Source organism: Zonotrichia albicollis, chromosome 27 (genome assembly GCF_047830755.1).
Source record: "Zonotrichia albicollis isolate bZonAlb1 chromosome 27, bZonAlb1.hap1, whole genome shotgun sequence".
NCBI lineage: Eukaryota > Metazoa > Chordata > Aves > Passeriformes > Passerellidae > Zonotrichia > Zonotrichia albicollis.
Window position 1 is genome coordinate 1838731 of NC_133845.1, and position 22183 is coordinate 1860913.

Consider the following 22183-nt stretch of genomic DNA (forward strand, 5'->3'; position numbering starts at 1 on the left):
GGGTATTTTCTGCCTGGTTTGGGGGATTTATAAAAGGAAAAATTAAAAAAAAAAAATCTTAATATCTTGTGGATTCCTAAAGCAAGAAAAGAGGGAAAACCTCCTCAGAAAATACAAATAACCCTTGAGTACCATGCTGGGAGTGCCCTGTGAAGGGAGAGCTTGGGAATTTTGCTTTTTTTTGGGGTAATTTCTGCCTGGTTTTGGGGGGATTTATAGAAATAAAAATTAAAAAAAAAATCTTAATATCTTCTAGATTCCTAAAGCTGGAAAAGAGGGAAATCCTCCTCAGAAAACACAAATAACCCTTGAGTACCATGCTGGGATGCCCTGTGAAGGGAGAGCTTGGGAATTTTGCTTTTTTGGGGTATTTTCTGCCTGGTTTGGGGATTTAATTAAAAAAAACCTAAAAAAATAAATAGGGAATATGTTGTGAGTTTCTAAATCTGGAAAAGAGGCAAAACCTCCTCAGAAAACACAAATAACCCTTGAGTACCATGCTGGGGTGCCCTGGGAAGAGAGAGTTTGGGGATTTTGCTTTTTTTTGGGGTATTTTCTGCCGGATTTTGGGGGATTTATAGAAATAAAAATTAAAAAAAAAATCTTAATATCTTCTAGATTCCTAAATCTGGAAAAGAGGGAAAACCTCCTATGAAAATACAAATAACTCTTGAGTACCATGCTGGGAGTGCCCTGGGAAGGGAGAGTTTGGGGATTTTGCTTTTTTGGGGTATTTTCTGCCTGGTTTTGGGGGATTTATAAAAGGCAAAATTAAAAAAATCTTAATATCTTGTGGATTCCTAAAGCAAGAAAAGAGGGAAAACCTCCTCAGAAAACACAAATAACCCTTGAGTACCACACTGGGGTGCCCTGGGAAGGGAGAGCTTGGGGATTTTTCTTTCTTGGGGTATTTTCTGCCTGATTTTGGGGGATTTATAAAAGGAAAAATTAAAAAAAAATCTTAATACCTTCTAGATTCCTAAATCTGGAAAAGAGGGAAAACCACCTCAGAAAATACAAATAACCCTTGAGTACCATGCTGGGTGTGCCCTGTGAAGGGAGAGCTTGGGGATTTTGGTTTTTTGGGGTATTTTCTGCCTGGTTTTGGGGGATTTAATAAAAACCAAATTAAAATTAAATTAAAATAAATTAAAATTCAAAACCCCAATACCTTCTGTGAGCAGTAGCGAGCCCACGCCCGCCGGGTCAGGCACTGCCCGTCCTGGCTGCGGGAGGCCGGCGGGCGGCACACGGGGTAGGATCTGCTGGCACAGGCGCTGCCATCCCTGCCCGCGCTCCGGAACCCGGGGGGACACGTGCACAGGGAGTCCCGGGGCTGGAAACGCAAACACGGCTTTGGGGGACCCAAGGTTGGTGCCACACATCACCCCAACCCTGCTGGGGAGCATTGGTGCCACCATGAGAAATTCAGAACATTTATAGATATGGTGCCACACACTGCCTCAAACCTGCCCGGGAGCATTGGTGCCACCACGAGAAATTCAGGATATTTGTAAATATGGTGTCCACACGCCACCCCAAACCTGCTGAGGAATGGGGAGCATTGATGCCCCCATGAGAAATTCAGAATATTTATAGATATGGTACCACACACTGCCCCAAACCTGCCCAGGAGCATTGGTGCCACCATGAGAAAATCAGAGTATTTGTAAATATGGTGCCCACACGCCACCCCAAACCTTCCACAGTTTGATTGTGTGACTGTGTGACTCTGTGATTGTGTGACTCTGAGATTCTGTGATGCTGAGATTCTGAGATTTTGTGATTCTGAGATTTTGTGATTCTGAGATTCTGTGATTCTGCATTTTTGAGATTCTGAGATTCTGTGATTCTGCATTCTTGAGATTGTGAGATTCTGTGATTCTGAGATTCTGAGATTTTGTGATTCTGAGGTTCTGCGTCTCTGAGATTCTGTGATTCTGCGTTTTTGAAATTGTGAGATTCTGAGATTTTGTGATTCTGAGATTCTGTGATTCTGCGTTTTTGAGATTGTGAGATTCTGAGATTTTGTGATTCTGAGGTTCTGCCTCTCTGAGATCCTGTGACTCTGTGATTCTCTGATTCTGTGACTCTGTGGCTGTGAATTTTATTACTTAGAGCTGCTGCCCCAGCTTCTCACACATACCCGGAGCGCCTGTCCTGGTCCCAGGCACTCACAGGTGCTCAGCCATACCTGGAACTTGTGATTCTGTGTCTCTGAGATCCTGTGATTCTGCGTTTTTGAGATTGTGAGATTCTGTGATTCTGAGATTCTGAGATTTTGTGATTCTGAGATTCTGAGATTTTGTGATTCTGAGATTCTGCATCTCTGTGATTCTGTGTGTTTCTGTGTGATTCTGTCCTGGCCGAGGGCACTCACAGGTGCTCACTCATAACTGGAACTTGTGATTCTGTGACACTGAGATCCTGTGATTCTGTGACTCTGTGTGATTCTGTCCTGGCCTGGGGCACACACAGAGCTGCTCACACACACCTGGTACACCTGTCCTGGCAGGGAGCACACCCAGAGCTGCTCACACACACCTGGTACACCTCTCACGGCCCAGACCATACCTGATACACCTGTCCTGGCCCCAGGCACACGCAGGTGCTCTGTCCCTCTGCCGGCTGCACAGCCCCGGAGCCGCAGGGCAGGCAGGAGCTCTGTCCGGCTCTGGGGCTGAAGAATCCCTCGGGGCAGGGCAGGCAGGAGCTCTGTCCGGCTCTGGGGTTGAAGAACCCCTTGGGGCACGGTTGGCAGGAGCTCTGTCCATCCCTGGGGCTGAAGAATCCCTCGGGGCAGGGTTGGCAGGAGCTCTGTCCGGCTCTGGGGTTGAAGAATCCCTCGGGGCACGGTTGGCAGGAGCTCTGTCCATCCCTGGGGCTGAAGAATCCCTCGGGGCAGGGTTGGCAGGAGCTCTGTCCATCTCTGGGGCTGAAGAATCCCTCAGGGCAGGGTTGGCAGGAGCTCTGTCCATCCCTGGGGTTGAAGAAACCTTTGGGGCAGGGTTGGCATCCCAGGGATGGCACCGCTGCCCCGGCCGAGCTGAAGGTCCCTGGTGGGCACGGCACTGGCACCGAGCTGTTCCCTCCGGGGCAGAAATACCCTGGGAACAGCAAAACATTCCTGTCAGTTTTACCCCTGCAAAGCAGCTGGAATGGATGAGTTTGCAGCTTAGATATTGAGGGGTGTTTTGGTTATAAATTAGTTAAATGCATCCTGCTGTAACCAAAATATTCCCTAGTTTGGATGTTTGAAGTATATCATTTACTGGTGAATAGATTTTGTATATCTAATATGAATTCCATAATATATAATTATTAATTATATAATATATAATATATAATATATAATATATAATATATAATATATAATGTATAATGTATAATGTATAATGTATAATATATGCAAAATAGATAAAATATATTAATTGTATAATATATAATTAGATACTAGATATTAATTTTACAACACATAAAATTATATATTACATATTATATATTGTATATTATATAATATATTATATATTATATATTATATATTATATATTATATATTATATATTATATATTATATATTATATATTATATATTATATATAAACCAAAAATATATTATATATAAAATATATATTATATAAAATGTGTAACATCTAATATTATATATGAAATTCAATCTATATTTAATATATACTGAATCTACATTAATAATTATAGAATATACTTCACATATTGAATATTGAATATATTTCAATATTGTGTTTATTTCATATACATTCAGTATTGAAATGTTGTAATGCAAATATATTAAACATCGTTAAACATATTGAAATAAAAATATATTAAACAATGAAATATTGTAATAAAAATATATTAAACATAATTCGATTGCATGATGCAGAAAGGAGGTCTTTTGAGATGTGATGGACACTGACAATATTTTAGGACAATATTTTATGACAATAAAATCCTGTGCCCTGCATTTGCTGTCCAAGATTTTTACCTCTTTCCACCTGAATTTCATCAAACCCAATCAATTATCTGAGAATTACTGTAGCACAATTCAACCTGGCTGCATTTTTATTGCAGAATATGTGACAGAGAAGCAAAAAATCAGCTCAATTATCCCCATTTACCTGCTGGGCAGGCTGGCAGGCTCTGCTCCCCTCCTTTGCAGCGAACCCCACTCGGGCACTCCGGATCATTTTGAGGTTGTGTTCCCCCCTCGATGCCAGGCAAGGCTGGAAAAAGAGAGAAAAAGAAGAGGAAAAGGGCCATGGATTTACTGCCCTGAGCAGCCTGAGCTGCCAGAGAGGGTGAGCACTGCGGGGTGAGGAGAGCTTTCCTGCCCTGCTGAATATTTCATGGCAGGGAGAGTGAAAAGATTGGTGTGAAATATTGATGGGAGTTACCTGAGCCCCACAGGCCACAGAGCAGAGACAGCCCTGCCCTACCAGGAATATTCCTGTGGAATAAGGCCAGGGAAGGGCTGGTTGGGGTGATGGAGTTTGCTCCTGGGCCAGGGTCCCCAGAGCAACCCTTGGTTTGGAAAATCCTCATTTACCCCGTTTACTTCGTTTACCTCAGCCCACAAATCCTCCTTTACCCCATTTACTGCATTTACCCCATTTACCTCATTTTCCCCAGTCCACAAATCCTTATTTACCCCATTTATCATTTACCTCAGTCCACAAACCCTCATTTACTCAATTTACCTCATTTACCATCTACACCATTTTCCCCAGTCCACAAATCCTCATTTACCCCATTTACCCCAGTCCACAAACCCTCATTTACCCCATTTACCCCAGTCTACAAATCCTCATTTACCCCATTTACCATTTTCCCCAGTCCACAAATCCTCATTTACCCCATTTACCCCAGTCTACAAATCCTCATTTACCCCATTTACCATTTTCCCCAGTCCACAAATCCTCATTTACCCCATTTACCATTTGCCCCATTAACCTCATTTACCCCATTTAGCCCAGTGCACAAATCCTCATTTACCCCAGGCTACAAATCCTATTTTACCCCATTTACCCTTTACCTCAGTCCACAAATCCACATTTACCCCATTTACCTCATTTACCACTTACCTCAGTCCACAAATCCTCATTTTCCCCATTTATCCCATTTACTATTTACCTCAGTCCACAAATCCACATTTACCCCATTTATTTCATTTACCCCAGGCCACAAATCCTCATTTTTACCCCATTTACCATTTGCCCCATTTAGCTCATTTACCATTTACCCCAGTCCACAAACCCTCATTTACTCAATTTGCCTCATTTACCTCATTTACCATTTCCCCCAGTCCACAAATCCTTATTTACCTCATTTACCATTTACCCCATTTACCCCAGTCCACAAATCTACATTTACTATATTTACCATTTACCCCATTTACCACTTTCCCCAGTAACAAATCCTCATTTATCCCATTTACCTAAGCCCACAAATCCCCATTTACCCCATTTTCCTCATTTACCCTATTTGCCCCATTTACCCCATTTACCATTTTCCCCACCCCACAAATCCATTTCCCACCAGGAAATGTGGGATCAGCCGTGATTTTGGGATATTCTCACCACAATCTCCGCAGCCTAAAGCAAAAATCTGACAAGAAATGAGCGTATTTTTGGAATTTGCTATGAAAAATTAATTATCCACAGCTGGATTTCCCCCTGTGGTTTTTAAAATTCACAGTGCAATTCAGGGACCTGGTTTGGGAGGATTTTGGGGGGTTTTGGAGGTGGCAAACCCAAATTTGGGCAGGATTTCTGCAGCTCGGTGTTATTGCTACAGCAGAGGGCAGCCTGGCTCCCTGCAGGATGGGAAACAGGAATTTGATTCCACATTTTTTATTTTTATTTTTTAGCTACTTTAAGCTATTTTAGAGCAAATTTTAGCTAATTTTAGCTGTTTTAATCTATTTTCCTTCCTGGCCATCAGCCTTTGAAATGATTTAATAATTCCACAGCATGTGAACAAGCAGGCCCTGATTTGTCAGTGAGACCCAGAGCTAGCAAGTAAGATAAGCCAAATTTTTGTCCTATTTCTCTGTAAAATTTCAGAGAAATTTCTCAGCAAAAGGAGCCACAAGTGGAATACGTTGAGTGCAAATATTTGATGAGCCTGTATTGAAATGAAATTGAATTTTACCCCATTAAATGGGCTAAAAGAACAGCCTAGAAACTCTTATTTTTTCCCACATAAACTTCCCTCTCCGGGTATCACTCAGAGCAGGATTTGGCTCTGCTCCAGGAGGTTTTATTTACACAACCCTTGTTTGCAATCCCGCAAGGAGGAGCTGGATAAACGCTGAAATAATTTTTACAATTTCTGGGGAAAGGCTGGGCCGTGACTTTGGGACGGAGCCAAAGCGCTTGGTTGGATTTCTGTGCTAGAAAAACAAAAAGCAGCCCAGATTAATAGATTGGTTATTAACAGATTGGTTATTTTGAGGTAGCCCTGAAAAGCAGCTGAGTCACGATTGAAATTAAAACAGATGGGGATGGAGGCCAAAGAGAGCTCAGAATTTATCCAAATGCCACGGCTCTGTGTTGTGTTTTTAAAACAGGAATGTTTCATAGATAGATAGATTAAAATATAAAAATAAAATATAAAATATTTTAAAATGCTTATTATTTTTATATATATAAATAATTATAACAATATCGAATATAAAAATAAAATATAATATATAATATTTTAAGATACATACTATTTAAACAGGTTAAAATAATAAAAATAAAATAGAGTAAAATGATAAAATATAATATAAAATATTATATATATTTTACATTATATTTTATCTTTTTGCTTTATTATATTTATATTATATTTTATCTTTTTATTTTATATATACAAAATAAAATATAATATAAAAGATATTAAAATCTTTTAATATATAATAAAATAATTACAATGAAATGCAATAAAACATCTAAATATTTTAAAATATATTCTATATTATTAGAATATATTATACAGTATTATACAATAATATATAATATATCCATGTATTCTATATATAATAACATTATCATTTACTATATATTATATATATTATATATAGTAAAAAGATTATATATAATATATTATTTATTATTTATATCTAATATATAGATTGTATTTCTATTGAACTATATGACATAGATTTATATCTAATATATAGATTACAGATTAAAATATAGATTGTATTTATATAGATTGTGTTCATATATATATTTATATATATACACATATCTATATTTATATGTGTATTTATATAGATTGTATTTGTGTTGTATTTATATTTACATTGTATTTATATACATTTTATATATAGTAAATAGATTATATATCATATATTTATTATTATTGATATCTAATATATAGAATGTATTTATATAGATTGTATCAATATATATATTTATATATATACATATCTATATTTATATGTGTATTTATATAGATTGTATTTATGTTGTATTTATACTTACATTGTATTTATAGATATTTTATGTATAGTAAATAGATTATATATCATATATTATTTATTATTATTGATATCTAATATATAGAATGTATTTATATTGAACTATATAATATAGATTTATATCTAATATACAGATTGTATTTATATAGATTGTATTCATGTATGTATTTATATATATATACATATCCATATTTATATATGTATTTATATAGATTGTATCATGTTGTATTTATATTTACATTGTATTTACATAGATTGTATTTATAGATATTTTAGATATAGTAAATAGATTCTATATCATATATTATTTATTATTATTTATATCTAATATATAGATTGATGTTAAACTATATAATACAGATTTATATCTAATATATAGATTGTATTTATATAGATTGTATTTATATATATTATATATAAGTAAATAGATTATATATAATATATTATTTATTATTATTGATATCTAATATATAGATTGTATTTATATTGAACTATATAATACAGATTTATATCTAATATGTAGATTGTATTTATATAGATTGTATTTATATATACATCAGTAAATAGATTCTATATAATATATTATTTATTATTATTGATATCTAATATATAGATTGTATTTATATTGAACTATATAATACAGATTTATATCTAATATGTAGATTGTATTTATATAGATTGTATTCATATATATATATATCTATATTTCTATATGTATTTATATAGATTGTATTTATGTTGTATTTATATTTAGATTGTATTTATAGATATTTTGTATATAGTAAATAGATTATATATCATATATTATTTATTATTATTTATATCTAATATATAGATTGATGTTAAACTATATAATGCAGATTTATATCTAATATATAGATTGTATTTATATTGAACTATATAATACAGATTTATATCTAATATGTAGATTGTATTTATATAGATTGTATTTATATATATTATATATCAGTAAATAGATTATATATCATATATTATTTATTATTTATATCTAATATATAGATTGATATTAAACCATATAATATAGACTTATATCTAATATATAGATTGTATTTCCATTAAACTGTAAAATACAGATTATTTTCTCTGCAGCTCTGTTTCTAAGGGAGGAGCTGATGTGGGGAGGTAAACCCCAAAGTTTATTTCTTATATAGCTAATTTAGTGATACAATTAATTTACCATTATAAAGTTTATTTATTCGGCTGAGGTGTTTGGGTCCGAGCAGACAAAGGAAACGAGCAGTGAGGGAAGGAAAGGAACATTTGTGTCCCGGGAAATGTCCCAGGGTGAATTTCACGGTGCTCACTCAGCAAACACCGGCCTGGCCCCGGGTTCTGCAGAACTTTATCAGCAACCAAATCTCACAGGGGCTGCCCTGGCTGTGAGCAACCCTTCCGTGGAAAGGTCACAGCCCGGGGCGGCTCCTGGGTGCGGGACAGAACCTGGGAACCCTGCGGATTCATTCCTGCAGCCTCTCTTTTCTTCACTGAAATTCATCATTTCAATGATTTCAGTGCAGAGCTGCGAAAAAAAAAAAAAACCCTATAAGTGCTATAGAACGTCCAGGGAAGGAGCAGAAAGGCTGGATCCTGCAGTGGTTATAGAGATATATGTTGTGAAAAATGCCCATCACTTGTTTGTAAAATTTAAAAACTTTAATACTAACAAAATAGCTATAAAAATAATAATATAATTAGAGTAATAAAAATTTGGACAATTTGGATTAGGACAATATGAGACATTAAGAACAAAGAGTTTGGGACAGTTCAGGTACCTTTTCTGGGCAAAATAAGCCCAAAAAAGGCCCCACATGAACAGAGGATTAACCTTTAAAAGCAGCAGCCTGTTGCATATTCATCCAGCCCATCCATGCTGCATAAATTCCATTCAAACCCAGGATTCTGGCTGGGCAGGGTCAGCTCCTTCCCCTGAATCCTGACGGTGTCATTAAGCCTGAGCGAGGCAGGAAGAAATTCATTTCTTCTGATAAGGGAGCAATAAATTCTCTTTCTCTGAAAGATTCAGGTGTCCTGTGGCTGCTATCTCAGGGAGAGTCCTTTCTTTAGAAAAAAAAAAGTATCCTATGTACAAAGTTTCTATTTTTAACATTTTATTATAACCTAAAACTATATTTAACGCACTACTTAAGAAAATTAATACAGCACAACTTTCTAATGTAACACATATAATATTAATTTTTATATTTGCAAAAAGCCAATCATAAAATACCCATTTTTAAGGGAATTAGGGGGTTTTTTTTAAATATATAATTTATTTTCTTTGCCTGTGGTTTGCTACAACCCTGGCATTGTTCTCTGCCTGCCATGATCATCCCCTGTGCTCCTCAGCTGAGGATTTTGGGCTCTGGGAGGTGCAAAAATTTCTTTGAGCAAAATCCCCAACTCTTGGGGAAGAGCCTTTGGTGCAGTAACTGTGGCTGTGCAGCAAATCAGGGTTTCAAGGGCATTTTTGGGAAATGGAAACCAAACAGGGGCTGGGTTTGTGCTGTGGGTTGGGTACCAGGGGTACCAGAACCTTCTGCCAGGAATTTGGGTCCTGCTTCCCCCTGGAATTACTGGAATTGGGAAATATTGGGATCACTGAAATCGGGAAATATTGGAGTTACTGGTGGGAGAGGGGGATGCTGGGGGATTTCTGCCATCCTAAAAACCAAACCAACAACAAAACCTTCCCGCACTTCTCAGCTTCCAAACCCTGCTTAATTTGCCTTTTCCACGATGTCCCTTCTGCTGTGAGCTTAAGATGAATAGAAGAGTACAGAAAAAAAACAAGCTACTGCATGAAATAAATGTATTTATTGACAGGAAGGAGCATGAAACAATGTAAAGCGATTAACAATGCAATTAATGGATAACTGTGGTAGAATACACTGCAGAAGCAAGTTCATCTCTGAGTAAATGGAATAAATGATATCTATAGAAATAGTTTAATACTCCTGTCCTTTCACCTGAGTGGTTCCCATGACTAAAAGATTAATGCTGGATTATTAAATGAGAGTTTTCTATGCTTTTTTAAGATAAACTGTAAGAAAATTCAGGTTTTTTTTCCCTGCAGATGTTTATGGCTGCTTTTCTCTTTGTTCAACACTCTGCTTCACCCTGGTGATGTGGGATTTCTGGGTTGGTTTGTAATGAAAATAAAGAGCTGGGTCTGACCCTTCAATCCCACAAATGGAAGCTGAGCTAACCCAGAAGTTCTTCCTTAATTGTCCTCAAATGAATAAAAAGTTCAGTGAAAGTTAAAATACAGAAAGAAGGAAGGATGGGCAGTGATGAGGTGACAGAGAGAAATATTCAGAGAGGAAAAATATCCATAAAACCTGAGACAAAAAGGAAAAAGAAAAGATTTTAGATTATTAAAATATCAGGGAAAGCTGTGGAAGGAGGTGGATGAGTTATGCAACTCCTCATGAGAATAACATATAATATATAGATTTTTTTCAATGAAACACTGAAAGATTATGAATTATTATGTCTCAGACTAAAGAAAACACAAAAGAGGAGAACTCTTTAGCTGTTCAGGGCATCAGAATCACAGGATATGACCCAAACCCCACTGGAATTCACTTCAACACTGCCACTCCTCCAAGCTCACTCACCTTGTGCAACGTAGCTCTTGGAGCTTAACACTTAAGGAAACCCCATAACACAAAAATAACTTTTTTTTTTTTTTCTGTTTTTTTTTTTTTTCACAAGAAACAAATGCAAAGGGTTCATTAAAAACATTCCCCAAAGATGCTGAGTACTTAACACTGGATCCTGCAGTGGCTTCACGTGGGAATCTCCCATTTCCCTCCACAGGAGACACGTGAGGAGCTGCTGGATCAGTTTTGGTTTTGCTTTTAGGTTCTGTAAAAGCAGAATTGCTCCCTATGTAGCAAACAGGGAAGTTTCATAGAAACCAGCAAACTCGCAACCAGAGGTTAAAATTAAACGAGAGTAAGTCTGGGAGGAAATAATTAAAAATAAAATTTATCTCGTTTATAATAATTCTACTGAATAACTCTGTTTTCTGGCAGTACAGAATAATTCCAGCTCCTTGTTATTCTCCCAACTGTTTTTTTAAAAAATGATCTTCAAAAACTGTTTTAGATTTAAATTTTATAAAGGTAAAATCCTCTGTTAGATCTGTTAGAAAGGAACTGATTTGAAACACTTTGTCCCAGACTTCACCTACAATCCACTATGGGTGCAAAATTCTGATTGCAATCAATAAAACCTTGATTTTTGTTGAAGAAACATGGTCAGCACAATGCTCTGTTTTGGAGAGACTGCCTTAAAGTGTGACCACTCCAGCCTTGGCCAAATTCAGGGCCAGACTGCAGAAAACATTAAATATTTTTAATATTTAGGCTCTGAATTCCCAGAGCTCGTGTTTAAAATCACGGAGATTTTCAGTCTGAATGTTGAATTTGGCGTGTATAGATAAATTTTAGGCTGAAACCCTCAAGACTAGACCCTGGATGGTTAAAATATTTTTCTTTCTCTAAACACCTGCATGAAAAATCATCAGAGCTTCAGACTGACATCAGACCTGAGCAGAAAAACACAAATTTGTGAGAAAATGAAGATGCAATTCTTCCTGGAGCACCTAACCCTGAATTCCTGCACAACCTGCACCGAGGATTTCCCTCATTTATCAGTCTTTTAAATTCTGGGTCCAGGTGAGATCTTTGCAGCAGTCAGTTCAAGATATAACATAAAATATTCTAGATTTTGGTGCTTGTGCTCTGGTTTTTCTCCTGCAGCAGGTGGCCCATCAGGTGCAGGTGGTGTGAGAGCTCTCAGCATTTCCCTGCAAGACAACAAAGCAGAAAAATCTCAGCTCAGTCCCAGCCCAGGCATTCCTGCTAAAGAAGGAATAAAATCTCTCATTTTCTGGTTTTGGGTGAGGAAGGAGGTTTGCAAGGAAAATAAGTGAACCCAAAGGCTGGGATGAGGTGCTGAGCACCTTTGCCAGCATCTCCATGCTGGGGAGGTTTGAACTCGATGATTTTGGGGTTTTTCCACCCCAAATGATTCTGTGGGATGGGAGTGGACTGAGCCGCTCCATCCCAGCTGCTGAGCCACACAAACCCCCAGGTACCTGAACTCCCCTTCCCAGCACAAAATACCTTCGAGAAGGACATCGAGGAGCTCTGAGGATGACAAGGAGCCCAGTCCAGGTGAGTTTTCTGCACCTGGGGGAGCGGGGATTCCTCCGGGAGCATCCAGCAGGCCGCAGCTCTGGACAGGTGGAGAGACCACAACAGTCAAATTCCACTTGAACTGGGCTGAAATGATTTTATTTTTTCTCTGCTGGGTTCTGGGAGAACCTCAGCGACTTTAAATCTGTATTTCTAATGGAAATCTTGTTATATTATTACATTTATTGCACGGAACCTCAGTGACTTTAAATCTGTATTTCTAATGGAAATCTTGTTACATTATTACATTTATTGCACGGAACCTCAGCGACTTTAAATCCGTATTTCTAATGGAAATCTTGTTACATTATTACATTTATTGCACGGAACCTCAGCGACTTTAAATCCGTATTTCTAATGGAAATCTTGTTATATTATTACATTTATTGCACGGAACCTCAGCGACTTTAAATCCGTATTTCTATTGGAAATCTTGTTATATTATTACATTTATTGCACGGAACCTCAGCGACTTTAAATCCGTATTTCTAATGGAAATCTTGTTATATTATTACATTTATTACACGTGCTCTGGTGGGAACTCTCATCTGACCGAAGCAAAAAAGACCTTGTAAAAAACAAGAGAGATGTAACATTTTTTTTTTTGGCTTTAAGCACAAAAAAAATTTGCTTAATCCTGGGAATTAATCATTCCCAGGATCATTAATCCTTCCCAGGATTTGCTTAATCCTGGGAATTAATCATGGAATTGACATTAAAGCAGCCACAGTTACCTGCTGAGGAGCATCCTGTGCCTGGGGTTGGTGAGTCCGAAGCAAACACATGAGCTCTGTGTTCTCCTCCAGCTTCAGGCAGGGGCTGGAGGCCAGACACGAGTCCAGGACCTGCAGATGACAGCAAATCCCGTGGTTGCACAAGGACAGGAACACTCAGGGCAGGCTGGAGATGCGCTGGGCCCGGTCCTCACCTGCAGCTGGGGCTTTGCTCCCATCTGGAGCAGGCACAGGATTCCCTCCAGGATCTGGGCCCTCCGCAGCCTCAGGAGCCTCCCGGCGCCGCCGTCCCTGCCCGGGCTCTGCGATTGTGCCACCAGCACGGTGTGGGCGAGGGCAGCACAGTGCAGGGCGGTCAGGCCTGCGGGGGACACCGGGGCACAGTCACACCCAGCGCCTGAGCCCTGGAAAATCCGGGTTTGGGGATTTGGGATCCGAGCCAGGCCCCGCGCTTGGGCCGTCCCTCTCACCATGGTGGTCAGGCAGATCCACCTCCACACACACCCCGTTGTTCTTGCAGCTTTTCAGGACCTGAAATGAGGAATATCCAGGTGATTCCTGAGCTTTGGCACTGCCAAAATTACCCTTTCCACCCCCAAATTGTAGCCATGATATTTTCTGAAAAATCCTTTCCTTAGGATTTTTCCTCCTGAGAAGCTGAGAGGCCTCAGGAACAAAATGTAAAAAATAATTATCTGCTGCTGTGGAATGCAACAGGTGCATCTGTGATTGGTCTCATATGGTTGTTTATAATTAATGGCCAATCACAGTCAGCTGTCCAGACTGTCTCAGTCAATCAAAAGCCTTTGTTATCATCCCTTTCTATTTATTTTCTTTTCTTTTATTTCTATTTATTTCTATTTTCTATTTATTTATTTATATTTATTTATTATTTTAGATTTGTTTATTATTTTTATTTATTATTTAAATATTATTATTATTTATTTATGATTTTCTATTTATTATTTTATTTCCATTCTTAGCTACCCTTCTGATGAAATCCTTTCTTCTATTCTTTTAGTATAGTTTTAATATAATATATATAATAAAATAATAAATCAAGCCTTCTGAAACATGGAGTCAACATTCTCATCTCAGCCTAGGACCCCTGTGAGCACCACCACACCAAAACCCTCTGGAACCACATCAGAACAGAAATGTAAGGAACACCCCAGCTTATTTCCAACACCAGAACGTGCATGAGTTGCTTTTATCCACTTTGGCCCCAAAAAAGACCCAATTAAGCCCCAATTTACCTGCAGAACCCTCAGGTAGCCGTGCTGTGCGCACAGGTGGAGGGGAGTTTTCCCTGAGCTGTCCTGCTCGTTGACGTTGGCTCCCAGGGAGATCAGGTCACTCACCATCAGGTGCTGGTTCTTTTCTGCAGCAAGATGTAAAGCAGTCTGAGAAGGGAAGAAGGGCACAGAAGGCAAAAATAGTTTAAAAACAACAATATTTTGTAAATAATGAAGTGGGGAGTTGGAATTTTGGGGCTCTGTTCCCACTTGTCCTCCATCACTCCCTCCCCATTCCCATTTTCCTTTCTTTTCCAGGACAGCAGGAGGATTCTTGCTGCTTGCCTGGGGTTTGACAGAAGGTTGCAAGGGATAAATAATTACTTTTTTTTTTGTGGCAAATGAGCCTCCTACCCTTTTCTCTGCATCCTTCTCATCGATCTTGTTGAGGGAGGCAAATCTCTGGGCCAGGGCAAAAGTCAGAGCCCTCCTTCCCTGGGCAACAGCCTTGTGCAGCAGCCTGGAAGAGAACTCAGTTGGGAAGGAGCAGAAGGGAAAGGAGGGGGTAAAAAAACCCCTAAAGGAGGGGTTAAAACACCCTAAAGAAATGGTAGAAACATACCAAAGGAGGGGATAAAAAACACCCCAAATGAGGGGTAAAAGCATCCCAAAGAAATAGTTAAAACCCCCAAAGAGAGGGGTTAAAACACCCAAAAAGGAGGGGTAGAAACACCCCAAAAGAGGGATAAAAACCTCCCAAAGGGAGGGGTCAAAACACCCCCAAGGGAGGGGTCAAAACCACCCAAAGGAGAGGCTGAAACTCCCCAAAGGGAGGGGTAGAAATCCCCCAAAGAAATGGTTGAAACACCCCAAAGGTAGGGGTAAAAAACACCCCAAATGAGGGGTAAAAGCACCCCAAAAAATAGTTTAAAACCCCCCAAAGAGAGGGGAAAACAACACCCCGAGGGAGGGGTAAAAACCTCCCAAAGGGAGGGGCTGAAACATCCGAAAGGAAGAATTAAAACACCCCAAAGGGAGGGGTAAAAACATCCCAAAGGGAGGATAAAAACAGCCCAAAGGGAGGATAAAAACAGCCCAAAGGAGTGATTGAAAATCCCCCAAGTGAGGGGTAGAAACCCCCCAAAGGGATGGGCAGAAACACCCCAAAGAATTGGTAAAAACACCCAAAAGGAGGAGTTAAAATACCCCAAAGAATTGGTAAAAACACCCAAAAGGAGGAGTTAAAATACCCCAAAGAACTGGTAAAAACACCCAAAAGGAGGAGTTAAAATACCCCAAAGAAATGGTAAAAACACCCAAAAGGAGGAGTTAAAATACCCCAAAGAAATGGTAAAAACACCCAAAAGGAGGAGTTAAAATACCCCAAAGGAACACGGAGAGTGGATTTTTAAGTATAAAATACTAATGCTGCAAAAATGCTGAAATTTTGGGATATTTAAGGGTTTATTGCTCTCTGCAGTAAAAGTGCAGTTGCTGATTTCGTCTGCAAAAACTGGGACAGAAAGGGAGGGGTGAAACCTGCTGCCATTTTCATCAGGAGCCAGCAGTTCTTCCTCCGGGACGTTCCTCAGCCAATTCTCCTCCCTGTGCAGCTGGAACTGGAAGAAGGAGAGGGCAGAGAGGTCCTGCCTGGTGAAGGAATTTGGGGTCGGCCTCAAATGTCCCTCCACATCTGGAGAGCCCCTGGGAGCTTCCTGCAGCATCTCTGCCAAGCCGGGGACTGCAGGTGGGTCCTGGGGGGCAGAATTCCTTGGGAAACATTCCTGGGGTGCAGAATTCCTCAGGAGACATCCCTGGGATGGAGAATTCCTCAGAAAACCTTCCAGCGATGCAGAATTCCTCAGGAGATCTTTGTGGGATGGAGAGTTCCTCAGGAAACATTCCTGGGGTGCAGAATTCCTTGGGAAACGTTCATGGGGCGCAGAATTCCTCAAGAAACATTCCTGGCGTGGAGAGTTCCTCAGGAGACTTTCATGGGATGGAGAATTCCTCAGGAAACATTCCTGGGGTGCAGAGTTCCTCAGGAGACATTCCTGGGATGAAGAATTCCTTGGGAAATCCTTGTGGGATGGAGAATTCCTCAAGAAAGCGTCCTGGGATGGAGAATTCCTCAGGAGACATTCCTGGGATGGAGAATTCATTGGAAAAACTTCCTGAGATGTAGAATCCCTCAGGAGACATTCCTGGGATGGAGAATTCCTTGAGAAACCTTTCTGAGAAGAAGAATTCCTCAGGAGACATTCCTGGGATGCAGAATCGCTCAAGAAACCTTCCTGGTGTGGAGAGTTCCTTAGGAGACATTCCTGGGATGGAGAGCTCTTCAGGAAATATCCCTGGGGCGCAGAATTCCTCAGGAGACATCCCTGGGGTGCAGAATTCCTCAGGAGACATCCCTGGGATGGAGAATCCCTCATGAAACCCTCCTGGGAGCCCAAGGGACCATCCTGCACCCACCAGCTGCCCCCATCCTCATCCGTCCTGGAGAACATCCCATGTGAGCAGGACCTCTGGGTGCTCTCCTGCTGACCATGGAGGGAAGGCTGTGCCTGTCCCCGCAGGACGGGGTGGAATTCTCTGCCCCAGGGCTGGGGGTGAAGCTCTGCTGGTCCCCCTTGCGCTGCCGCCCTGCCCTGCCAGCAGCAGCTCTGCAGCTCCCGGGTGAATCCCTGCCAGAACCCGTCTGGCACGGGCTGCCGGCGCTCCTCCCCGAGCTGGCTCTGGTTCAGATCCTCCTGCAGCACCTCCACCAGGATGTCGAGGTCCTCCAAGCCTCTGGGGCTTTGCCCAGCGCTCTGCTTGCTCTGAAACGGCAACAGGAGGAGGAGGAGGAGGAGGGAAGGGGAGGGAGGCAGACATGAAGTGTCCTGTTCTCCCTGGGTGATAGAACAGGAATTCTGCCCCAGGAGCCTGGCACAGAGGGGTTCAGGGTGTTCTGCATACCTGTCTAAGCTGTTTCTCTGTATAAGGGTGAGATCTCCTCTTCTCTGCTGGAGAACAAAAAGAAGGGGAAGGAAAGGTTCAGAGCGGAGGAGAGGCACACGCAGGGCAGAGATTCCCAGATAAGAGGCAGATAAGCCAGGCAGGGTGGTGTGGAAGGGACCCAGCAGGGCCCACGGAGCAAGGACAGCAGTGCTCTGGCTCTCTGGGTACCTCTCAGGGATGATCCCAACAGGAAAGGAGGCTCAGTTACCAAGGGAGGCGTTTCCAAACCTGTTTTTCCTGAGGATCCTCTGGCTGCCATCTTCACTGCTGAGGCCTCCTGAGGAGACAAAACCAGCCAGCTTCAGTGTGAGGCGCTTACAGGGAGGAGGAATGAAACTGAGGCAAAGATTGGGACATGAAGAGGGGGAAATTGCCTCCCGGGCTGTGGGTTCTGCTCAGCAGGGCTGCAGATGGACAGATTTCCATGAGGGGGTAATTAATTCATGGCAGCTTTATAAAGAACTTTATAGCAGCCTGGCAGTTTATCAGCTCCTTTTTGCAGGTTCTGGAGTAATAATTTTGCTGTTTATTGGGCCATCTTTGCCCTGATGCCTCCTGGGCTGTGGGTTCTGCTCAGCAGGGGCTGCAGATGGACAGATTTCCATAGGTGGGTAATTAATTCATGGCAGCTTTATAAAGATCTTTACAGCAGCCTGGCAGTTTATCAGCTCCTTTTTGCAGGTTCTGGAGCAATACTTTTGCTGTTTATTGGGCCACCTTTGCCTTGATTGAATGATGCTCAGCACCCATGGCATGGATGGGTTCTGCTGCCACTGCCTTGGAACTGCCCCTACCCAGCCCTCATTCTGTCTGAAATTCGGTTTATTCCCCACTTTTAAAAGCACTGATGGCTGCAGGAGGCAGCAGCTGCAGGTGTGACCCTGCAGAACAGCCAGTGTGCCCAGGATGCTGCAGGAACCTTCCCAGCCCCGGGGATTCCTCACCTTGCCTGGAGCTGGGTCCAAGCCTTTGGAAAGTCGGATTTTCCTCAGCAGCTCCCGCACTGGCATCTTCACTCTCACACCCATGTAGCGCTTCTGAGGGGGATCAGAGCTAAGTTCAGAGTCTGGAAAAGTCACAACACGATGCTGAAAGTACCACGATTGTCTGAGCTGCTGGGGAAGGGTGGGAGGGTCAGGTCAGCCTGGGGAACGGGCTCTGATCCCCATGGTCATCATCACTTGTGGGAAATTTTCACATTTCCCTTGGCTCTGCTCAGTAATTCCTTTAATGAATTCCTGCTCAGTTTTCCTGTGTGTGCCACAGAGCGTGGATTTGCCTTTGGGGAATGTGGATTGGCTTTTGGGGAATATGGATTGGCTTTTGGGGAATGGAACATGGATTTGCTTTTGGGGAATGTGGATTGGCTTTTGGGGAATGGAACGTGGATTGGCTTTTGGGGAACGTGGATTTGCTTTTGGGGAATGGAACGTGGATTGGCTTTTGGGGAATGTGGATTGGCTTTTGGGGAATGGAACGTGGATTGGCTTTTGGGGAATGGAACGTGGATTTGCTTTTGGGGAATGTGGATTGGCTTTTGGGGAATGGAACACGGATTGGCTTTTGGGGAATGGAACGTGGATTGGCTTTTGGGGAATGTGTCAGCAGTGTTTAGGTCTCTGCCCCTCTCACACTCTCATTTCCCTGTGCTGTGGTAAATCTGCCTTTGCCCTTTCCTCTCCTGTGGTTTGTGAAATTGTTATCACTGCAACATCAAGGAGCAGAATTTAAAAATCAAAACATCTCTATCTTATCAAAATTAAGACGGGGATGCTCTGTCCAGTGGCTCTCAGTGTGTTTGGGAGTTTTTGTGTGTTTCAAAGCAAAACAATGATTTTCTGCACCGAAATGGAACAGTTATTTGAGAATACACCTCGTTGTCCCAACAGGCTCTCTCTCTGTCAAAACAAGCTGCTCTGTGATTGTTTGTGTTAGGTCTCCTCGCATCTGGTGCCTGCATCCCCAAACTTGAAAGACTTGCCCAGATTAGGAGCTTAAATCCATTGGCTTTTGAAATACCTTTTATGTAACTCTGGCATTCACATCCTTGCCTTGTGTGTCCCCCTGCCTGGAATAACCTCTATCTAAAATTCATTCAGTATTGAAAAAATCACAGATTTCATGCATCAGGTCAGGGTTTTCCCAATGAAATATGGAAATGAACCATGGGGAAAGCTCCAAGGGAAGCAGAGAGTGGGATCCTGAGAGCAGGAGAAGCTTTCTGCTCCCACTGCAGCTCGCGGCAGGAGGAATAAAACCAACTCTTGTGATCAAACACAATTCAGGATGGAACAACACAACGGCCTGAAATGAAGGAGGTGCATTGGGCCGGCAGCTCCTGGTGCTGTTAAATCCAACAGGAGGTGCCTGAACCAAAATTCCTGACCAAAATCTGAGTGTGGGACCTGGCTGGGCCCAGGAGGGGAAGCAGGGGAGCTCAGCAGATGGGAATGGGGCAGATCCTGGTGAGAGGAACGGTGGAATTGTATTTACAAACCAGCTGTGGGGCTGCTGCTGGACAAAACCAGTGCTGGGAGGGAAAAGAAACAATGGGAAGGATTCCACTGATTAATGAATGGAAAAGGAGATTTGCTTTTACAAATAAACTTTAGGTTTGCTGAGAATGAAACTAGACATTGAGAGATGAAAGTAACAATGGGGAAAAACCCCTAAATTCCATAAGAATTAAGAATTAAAAGGGGGGGTTGTACATTAGAGGGGAATCTTTAGTATCAGGTGTTCTGGGGAGTCTGAACCTCTCAAGTACCTCAGAAATGGGGAAAACCCCCTAAATTCCATAAGGATTCAAAATTAAAAGACAGGGCTGTACGTTGGAGGGAAATCTTAGGGAAATCTCTGGTATCAGGTGTTTTGGGAAGTCTGAACCCCTCAAGTACCTCAGAAATGAGGAAAGAGAGAAGGGAAATGTGGCTGGAAATTGGGATAAAAAGGAGGCTGCACCCTCCAAAAATTGAGAGGTCCCAGGGGATGCCCCATGGCCTCTCCCTTTATTGGAATGAAGCCAAAGGACTCCTCTGCCTCCTTTTTGGACACAAACCTCTGGTGTTTGTGGGTTCATTTCCCTAACCCTGGGATGGCAGAGAGCAGCAATCCTGGCAGGGGAACCAGCCCCACAAGCTGTGGTTTCTTGTTGCGTGATTTTGTTTCCCAGCCCTGCAGCGGGAGGGAGCAGCAAATGGAGCCTTTGGAATGGAGATGGGGCTGTTGTTCTGTGCTGGGATTTCTGGCACTTCTCAGTGTTTCACCTAGCACTGAATAATCAAAACACTGAGCTCTCAACAAGCAGAGTTTGTTTCTCAGGCTGTTCTAGAAATTATTATTTTTTTTCATAGATTGGTGTTGCCAATGAATTATTTACCTTTTGAAGAGCATTTTAAAGGTTATATTGAAAAGCTCTATAACAAGCCAATAAGATTGCTAAATGTTGTTATCTGGGAAGAGTTTCCAGTGGCAGATCAGACATTTCCTAGGAACTGAAGGACTCTGATTCACCAGCCACACTTTGCTGTGACTTTGAAATGTTAATGACTCAGAAGGTCACATCTATTACCCTGCTGCTAGCTCAGAGCCAAACTCGCAATTCAGGATGCAAATGAGCAGCAAAGCACTGGGGATGGACAGAAAGGATGGAATATTGGGCATCCTTGGGAATTTCTGACCTCGGCAGCAGAACACAGCAAAATCCAGCCCAGCCTGAGTGGGGGAATGTGAACACCCCTGGGATTGCTGAGCTTGCTTTGTGCTGCTCAGAGCCCCAGGCCCCACCAGCTGGGGCAAGGAGCACAAAGCAGGGAATGGGAATCAGGATTTTTCTCTTACCAGCAGCAGCAGGCATCCCTGGAGGCTTGCATGGAGGAGGAGGAGGGTGGGAGACCTTGGGGCTCGGCACGTTCAGCTCAGTCCATCCCGAGTCCGGCAGAGATGGGCTCTGCTGGGAGCAGCTCTTGGGGCTGGCGGTTTCCCCGGGCAGGGGAGAGCCCTGGCCTGGGCTGTAGCCACAGAGTTCACTCTCACCCTTGCTCTGGTTGACCAGCAGCTCAGGGCTCATGCAGACCGTCTGCAACATCTCCACTCTGCGTGTGTGTGTGTGCAGAAAAAGATGAAAGAGATGAGGGGAAGCAAAAAAAACCCTGTTCTGTTTGTTTAAAAAAATAAAAAAAATAAAAAATCAATCCAGTATCACATGGAGACCGTGGCAATGTAATTAATCCTCCAACGTAATTAGCTGAGTCCAGCTTCCCTCGTGTCTTTGGAGCAGCAAGTTCCAGCAGGGGAAGAATGAAAGCAGCCCTGGAATCCCAGCAGGCACTGGAAGCAGCTTTTGAGAGTTTCTTGGCTGCAGTTCTGCCCTGCTCTTTATACTCAGGTATGGTTTGGAGGATGGCAGCCTGGGAAGGCTCCACCCTCTTTCCTTACAACCCCGAGCAGCTGATGAGGAAATGAGTTTTCCCAAGAAAAAGCTTAACTTCAAGTTGAGTTTT

General features: G+C 41.7%; 2 protein-coding genes across 2 annotated transcripts in view; one reads left to right on the forward strand and one right to left on the reverse strand.

Moving 5' to 3' along the window:
- Nucleotides 1-10329: 10329 nt before the first annotated feature.
- On the reverse strand, nucleotides 10330-22100 carry LOC113460209 (uncharacterized). The gene is made up of 12 exons (XM_074559657.1): nucleotides 21522-22100; nucleotides 18626-18747; nucleotides 17910-17958; nucleotides 17640-17686; nucleotides 16218-17500; nucleotides 15093-15198; nucleotides 14700-14846; nucleotides 13914-13974; nucleotides 13638-13804; nucleotides 13444-13554; nucleotides 12638-12749; nucleotides 10330-12318 (listed from the first exon to the last, which is right to left on the reverse strand). The coding sequence occupies exons 1-12, from the start codon at nucleotides 21766-21768 to the stop codon at nucleotides 12308-12310; spliced, it is 2463 nt and encodes an 820-aa protein (XP_074415758.1). The 5' UTR covers nucleotides 21769-22100; the 3' UTR covers nucleotides 10330-12307.
- Nucleotides 21949-22183, forward strand: part of POU2AF1 (POU class 2 homeobox associating factor 1) — a 42715-nt gene continuing 42480 nt past the window's right edge. Inside the window, exon 1 of the mRNA XM_074559659.1 lies at nucleotides 21949-22068. Within this exon, the coding sequence (XP_074415760.1) occupies nucleotides 21981-22068 (88 nt within the window). The 5' untranslated portion in view covers nucleotides 21949-21980. The remainder of the gene's footprint in view (nucleotides 22069-22183) is intronic.